Here is a 7,817-nt window from a genome sequence, read left to right as displayed (position 1 = left end):
GTTCAGTAATTAAACCGGACATACCTACTTATATTTATATATATATAAACCTATAACAAACAAAAAATTCCAAATAGGTAGCTCAAATTTATAATCAATATTTATAATGTACTCAAAATTCACATAAATAAACAACTTTAAGTCTTTAACAAATTCAAAGTCTAAATTAAAAAACATATATCAAACCAAAAGTATCACTTAACAACCGCAAAATATAAATAAATGACATAAGTTCACAATCCATTCTACAAAACAAATAAATTTGGAGTTTTAACATTTAACACCAATGAGTCAAAGTTGTCTCATATGAATATTATACTTTTCTACTAAATCTATCTTCAGACAGTACTCCAATATTACACAAATGAATGTCACTTTAGGAACCAAAATATGTAATCTAAGTATGTCTTGGACCTTGAAGGGTTGAAGAATGGTTGGAAAGATGTGTCATCTTGTAATGAATTTTTAAGTTTTTAAGTTTTTTTTAAAAAAAAAAAATATGTGTATAAACCGGCCGGTTTAGTAAAATACCGGCCGGTTCACCGGTTTTGACCAGTTTTGATACTTGGCCAGTTCAACACCTGTACCGTACCGGTTAGAGGCCCGGTTCACCGGTTTTCCGGTTGAACCGGCCGGTACGATACGGTTTTAATAACTATGCCTTTATATAAAGGATAGAAAAACTAATATCCTAACCAAACTAACTAACCATTCAATTATTTTAATACCTTTAGTTGCATGTTTCTTGTTCGTGGTCAGGTAGAACATGCGTGACAACAACATACATGACAACTTTAAGTAACCTGTACAAAAACATGGCTCTTTTTGGTTTTCTACTGCTGTATGTAAGAACACCCATAAACTTCAATATTCATCTTGAGACAAAAACTATTTGAAACCCTCAGCATCCTCGGTCTCAAATGTGGCAATCTCCCTTGTCGAGAAGAAGTCACCAGTTCCACCCACATGATGTTTATGGTACCCTTTTTGACTTGGAAGAGACGTTAGATTGGAATGGTAGGAGTAGGGGGAAATGAGAGTGCAGCCATATTTGCACATATTCGTTGGGATTTATAAGGTTGATTCTTGGTGTGCAAAGGAAAAAGTTAAGATTATTGGACTGCCTACTTAGGGTCCTTATCATACATTGTGGCCTAAGCCTAACAACTCTTTGATTTTTTTTGGATAATTAATGGACTCATTTGTTTGTTTCCCCCCTATTCCAAACTACAAGGTTATCAAAGGGGAAATAGACCGTCTCCAACATAAAATATAGTATAAGATTTTATTAGTAGGAATATGTTTTAAATTGTGATGGTGATTGCGATCAGGATTATGATAGTATGGTTTTGTTATGATTAAAATATATTTTTCAATTTAATTGGTCTAATATAGTTGCATTAAAACCCGATTTGAATTAAGGTGTGATATGGTTGGGACGATCATGCAATTGTAATATTGTGATTGCATAAGGTGTTGCAACCCACAATTTGAAACAAGGGAAGAACTCACGTAAAATTTATAAAGTTTTCTCTAATATTTTTTTCCCATATTGTGGTGGGGAGATTTCAATACAGCAGTAAGTTATTTGTCTTTGTGAACCAGAGATATGATTCAAATCCTCATGATAATGTTACTAGTTACTACATCAATCATCATAAGCCTTTGTTACTTTTCATCAATAAAATTATAGCCATTAATACAGAATTCTAGACATGGGGCATATGCTGATATCCACATATGATTCTCCAGCATCAGAAAAGTTGTGTCATGATTTCAGGGTCACTTTTATGCAATCATAGGGAACAAATTTGTCTTGATTCCAAAAGCAAACTTCCACTCAGTTCCTTTCAACTAAAAACTTATTGCATCTTATTGCCTTCAGAAATATTTATGTGTTGTTTTTTAACAGATTTGAATCTTTCATCTTATTGCCTTTGTTATTTTACTAGTAAAGATTAAACTATTGAAAACTAAACAATGGCATTTCTAACCTATTCACCGACATCTCTAGCTAACACAAACTTAACATAATTGTGATACTATTACATCACCATGTGGTTCTATTCCATATCAGTTTTTCTGCCACCCCTCACCCCATTGTGGTACTGTTGCATCACCAAAACAGTTGCTACTGTAGGGCAATCTTGTGATACCAACAAACCGCCGACTGGTCCCAGTTCCGGGTATTCACTTCTGTTCAAAGCATTGGCTAATTCACCTTCTGGCTTTAGACCAACAAGAAACAGATTACATCGACTAAATTCACGGATAACAGCAACTGTTTCTGCACCATCTTTTACTGCTTTCTCTTCATAGATGATAGAGTCATCATTGGCTGTTTTCTGCTTGAATTCAGTAAGGACCTCCTCGTCCTCTGAGACTGAGCCAGTTTGGGGGGAATCGCCTTCGCTCACATCAACTATTACAATCTCTCCTGCGATCCTTGGTTCCAAAACAAAGTGTAGAACCACTAACCTTATGCCAGGGTGCTCAGCCATACGAGCTCCATAAGCGAGGGCCTCACGGTCATCACTGCCACCGAAGAAAAGAACTATAATGCAGTAAGAAACATTGCTTGCAGATACATGGGATGAACCACCGAGCCCACGATCAACAAGAATTCCAACTGAACATGGAGCATGCTCAAGTACCCTTTTGTTAACCAATCTAAAATCATTTCTTGTAGTTTCTAATGAGCCATCCAATCTTTGATGCTTATGAAATGGAAGAATAATGACTGCAGCTCTCTTTCTTTCAGCTGTTTCACAAATGTCCTCATGCATGTTTGTCATGGACGAGATTGCTGTCATTGGCCGGATAGACACTTGGCTTAGTTGACAGTAAGCCTCAAATGCCACAACAACATGGCCACAATTTGCACGATGACGTTTATTAAAGAATGGTAACCCGTTTTTTCTAGCCTTATGTACCATTAGTATTGATGATGATCTCTCAGAAAATTCTTTAAGGTGCATTGCATAAACACTCAGTGCATCCCGATTCTGGGTTCCTCTTGAAGCCTCAATCAAATTTATCATTGATGGGATATTTCTTGCACTATGGAAACAGGCAAGGATCATCAGCTGACTGTTTGTATTTTTTCTTTCAATTGTTCTGTATTTGTAAACAGCGGATTTTGCCTTCCTTGCAGGCTTATACACAGTCATGACAACAGGAGTGGTAATGAAGGTAGTAAAGAGAGCCATCAGAACCATAATGGCAAAGGTCTGATCATTCAAAACCTGCAAATTCATATATTAAATATCAATCAGTTTTATTGATACATACACCGTGTTAAACTCATAAGTAAACAATGATAGCAAGAAAAATTATATTAATACCTTTCTATCTTTACCAATGTTGAGGACAATTAATTCAACCAAACCTTTAGTGTTCATTAGGAATCCCAGTGCTAAAGACTCCTTCAAAGGTACTTTACAGAAAAAAGATACCACAACAGTCCCAACAATCTTCCCAAAACAGGCAGTAAAAATAACTAAAGCCAGCAGGCCCCATGATTGCAGCCCCTGAATGGTGGCTATATCAGTCTTCAATCCACTTGACACAAAATAGAGTGGGAGGAAAAGACCCGACACAAGATCCTCTAGTTTCTCTACTAGAGCACCTGCAAATGGTCCATCTTTTGGAACCAAAACTCCAATAACAAAAGAACCGAACATGGCATGGATTCCGATAGCATCTGTAACAAATCCAGCAGCCAGAACAGCAACTAATGTAGCACATATGTATCTCTCGTCGACAGGCTCGCCTTCATGGCATCGCTGTGTCATCCATTTGAAAATTGGAGGGACAATGAGAATTGAACAAATGACAAATCCACATCCACTTAAGAAGACCCACAATGACACAAATGGAGATTGACTTCTACCAGATAAGGCAACAGCCAATGCAAGCAGAATCCAGGCAGCAATATCATTAACTGCTGCTGCTGACATAGCCGTTCTGCCAACATCGGAGGTTAGAAGTTTCAACTCAGCCAGAATACGAGCTAATACGGGAAAAGCAGTTATGGAAAGAGCAACACCCATAAATACAAGAAATGCGGTAGCATCTACTCCTTTGGCAATTGTTGCTTGGAGAACATATGATGAACCAATTCCTAATACAAAGGGAAGGCTGATTCCAGCAATAGCAATGCCAAGGGCCTGACTCCCAGTTTTGCGCAAAGATTTAGGATCTAACTCTAGACCTGCTAGAAATAGAAAGAACAAAAGGCCAAGGTTCGCTAGAGTATCTAACACTGTAAGACTCCTGGGTGGGAAAATCGCTTGCAAATAGCTTTTATTCCGTCCCAATGCTGATGGCCCAAGTATTATTCCTCCCTGTCAATAATAAGTAATTCCACAAGAGTTAAAATAACAGAACAATATCTCTTCATTTCTCAAATTTAAGCTCTCCTCTAACAATTTGCAAAGATTATGGTGCTAATTTTAAAGCAATCGTAAAAACAGAAATGAATTTAACTTATATCACTCAAATCCCTGCTGTGTGTAGGGGTGATTGGACAGGAATTCTCGATTTATGAAATTTTCAGAGCGGCATTGCATTCTACATCTTAAATATTTAGAGTCCGTTAGACCAGAAATAACATAATGAAAGCTAATTTTGTATAGAACAGAAAGACTAAAAGCTCTTTGTCAATCAGCTTTATTACCCAGTGGCACTCACTCACGGGAAGCACCCCATGCCAGTTTGAATCCCTAGTGAATCTCAGCACTCACTCAAGGCTTTTTTTATAAGGAAGAGATATATAACCTTGAAACAAAATTGAACTTACAACAATCTCTGCAACAACTCGTGGCTGCCTTAAAGGTCTTAGAAGATAAGCCAGTCCCCTCGTGACAACGAAAACAAGACATATCTGTAAAATAGCCAGGGGAAGTGCAAAATCAAGAGGGTTATCCCCCTGAAACACCCCATTTGATGCGGGTTTCATTGGTGGAGGGCAAACATTTCCAGAAGTAGAATTCGAAGCCATCTTAAAAGCTCTGCAAAAATAGAGATCTTAAAACCTCTCTTCATAAATAACTCCTCAACAACATAATCAAAATTAGGTAACAACTCTATTATAAATATGGAATCTCTTTCATGTAAGCACACCATACAAAAAAAAAAAGACGGCCTAGTGTACGAGACTTTCACTTAGAGAGGTCTGAGCGGGATAGATGTGCTATTTCCAGAACCCATGACCTCATGATCACTAAACTGTTGTGCCAAACACACTTACAAATAAATAAATAAAAACCAGGGCACAAAAAATCAACAACTAGATTCATGCAACACAAATGACCGGGAAATGCATATTTTCTCTAGATTTTTGTACGACCTCAAGCCTTTGACTAATTACATGATAAACTCTTTTAAACAATAAAAACTTGAATATACTCAACATACCCCACAGAAAAAAAAAATCACATAGTTGATGAGGCTAAATTAAACTAGAATCATAAAACCAATTAGAATGAAACAATATATTTATACAACATGGAGTAAGTAACATAGATAACATCACCCATCTGAATCTCAAGAAGCATTATTATCCACGCATATATAAATAAACATAAATGATCATTTTTCATCATAAATACAAAAGCTAAGTTTAACATAGAAAGGAAAGAAAAGAAAAAGAAAGAATGTAGACTCACTGAGTCAAAGAGAGTTGAAAAAAGAAGAAGAATTGGATTCACAGAAGTTATGAAGCAGAGAAAGATAGAGAAATGAAAGAGCATTTAAGTCAGAAGTAGTTAGAAGACTCAGAAGTCAGAGAAATGAAATAGAACAGAGAACATGTGGATTTATACGGTACAGCCACCATTTCAAAATTCTGTTCAATAATCTATTTTCAATAGGGGAAAGAAAAAATGTAGAAGAGTTTTTTTTTTATATTGTTACAGTGAATTTATGCCATAAAAATAGATGATGAATAATATATTAACTGTATATAAATTTTTATATTAATAATACTTATATATTAACTCTTTTTTATATTATTTTTGGTTCTTGTCTTACTTTTATCTATATGCCAAATTAGCCAAATCGATTACCAACGTCCATGAAAAAATGATGTGCTCCAAGAAAGAAAAATCTTAAATTAATCTCTACAAATAATGTGTACTTAATTTTGTCTTGAAATGAAAATTCTCAATTTGTTCAATATATAATCTGAAATCGTTGTTGGTATCCATTTAAAAACTGTGCTGGTGAGAATTCATGATTATGACTATGACGGTTCTTAGCATAAGCAATAGTTTATACAAGTTATGGTTCCAATAGGAGAATGGTGGGACCCTAGATGCTGACTAGCTTAAATATAAGTTTGTGAGATTTAATTATCGTCAATTAATAGTTTGATAATTATTTGAAGTATTATCCTTCTATTCTTGGAATGTCATTTTAGATATCTCGAGTTTAAGCTTAGTTCAGACGATTTTAAGAAGATCTCTTACTCAGTTTGTTGCCCTGATACTCCTCAATACCATACAGAGATAAACAGTTTTAATTATAACAAGTTTATAATTCCTTATACATTTACATATAATCACATATCTTATTGCAATCTTAACCATTATTTTTTAATCGTATATTACAGCTGCACTTGAAGAAAAAAAACATGGCAGTCGTATCAAACATATATCTGAGGAATAAATTAATTAATTTTAGCATGTAATTAAATGTGAAATCTCTCTGTAATTTCATCAAGGATCTCATGTTTAAACCTTATACTATATACATGCAAGGATTATAGAGATAAAATCCTCAGCGCTTGCAAATAAGTCATTAGTTGTTTGTTACAATCCCAACTTTCAAAGTTCATCTCAATCTTTCAAATGTTTGGATTGTCTTGTCATTTTTTATTAAAATTAGTCTACTATCACAATAGGATTAAATTATAATTAGTCCAATATCACACTAAATTAGTCTATAATCATAATAAAACATTAATAATTAATGATACAATGATAATATATCAAATGCATACATTGTCATTACATACATTTTTTTCTCTCTTATATTTCCTCATCATCAAATTAAATAAATTAAGTGAAATATTAATCAGTGTCATAAAAATGTAGATTAAACATTCAAAAGTAGGAAATGTACATTGAAAATGTTCAAAACATAGATGTCCCATCTCGAATAAATCGGATGGATACCCGCCCGAAAACATTTCATCCTTGGTCGACCAAGTCCAGATACTACTTACTACAGGAGTCATTAATGCACTTATGACCTGTCATTAATGCACATTTGACTCGCCATTAATGCACATTTGACTCGCCATTAATGCATCATTGACATTCCATCTGCTATGCCAACTGCGAATTTTACCTACCCGACAGATCGACAATAGTAGACCTGCGGGGTGGTTAATGACAACCTAGTATACACCTGCCATGCTTCTATAGTACACGTTGAACTACAACCAACCAATGACCAGTTGTCACATTAACCATCCCAAACTTTATAAACAGAGAACTCTCACACAAGAAGTATCATTAATATCACACACTCTCATTTATTATTTGCATTCATTACTTATTGCTCTCATCACTCTCATATTTACTCTCTACCACTCTCATTAAGTCTCATATTGACTTGATCATCGAATAACATTTTCAAGTACCTTCACTGGCAAATTCAAACTCCATTCCGACCAATCTTTTGAGATAAGCTACTCAGTCGGGTCCTCATCTGGTCACTCCCAATCAATACAATAGAAAAATCAAAATTTGTAAATTTCAGGATACATTTCAGTATTTGGTTTAATTAAAAACTGTCATAAAGACAATCAA

General features: G+C 34.9%; 1 protein-coding gene across 1 annotated transcript; it reads right to left on the bottom strand.

Moving 5' to 3' along the window:
* LOC109349937 (cation/H(+) antiporter 18-like) lies at window positions 1,668–5,807 on the bottom strand. Its single transcript, XM_019591008.1, has 4 exons — window positions 5,670–5,807; window positions 4,802–5,012; window positions 3,345–4,346; window positions 1,668–3,245 (listed from the first exon to the last, which is right to left on the bottom strand). Exons 2-4 carry the CDS (start codon window positions 5,000–5,002, stop codon window positions 2,064–2,066), a joined length of 2,385 nt encoding a protein of 794 aa, XP_019446553.1. The 5' UTR covers window positions 5,003–5,012; window positions 5,670–5,807; the 3' UTR covers window positions 1,668–2,063.

The sequence above is a fragment of the Lupinus angustifolius genome, chromosome LG06 (assembly GCF_001865875.1).
Source record: "Lupinus angustifolius cultivar Tanjil chromosome LG06, LupAngTanjil_v1.0, whole genome shotgun sequence".
NCBI lineage: Eukaryota > Viridiplantae > Streptophyta > Magnoliopsida > Fabales > Fabaceae > Lupinus > Lupinus angustifolius.
This window is presented reverse-complemented; position numbering and strand designations above follow the sequence as displayed.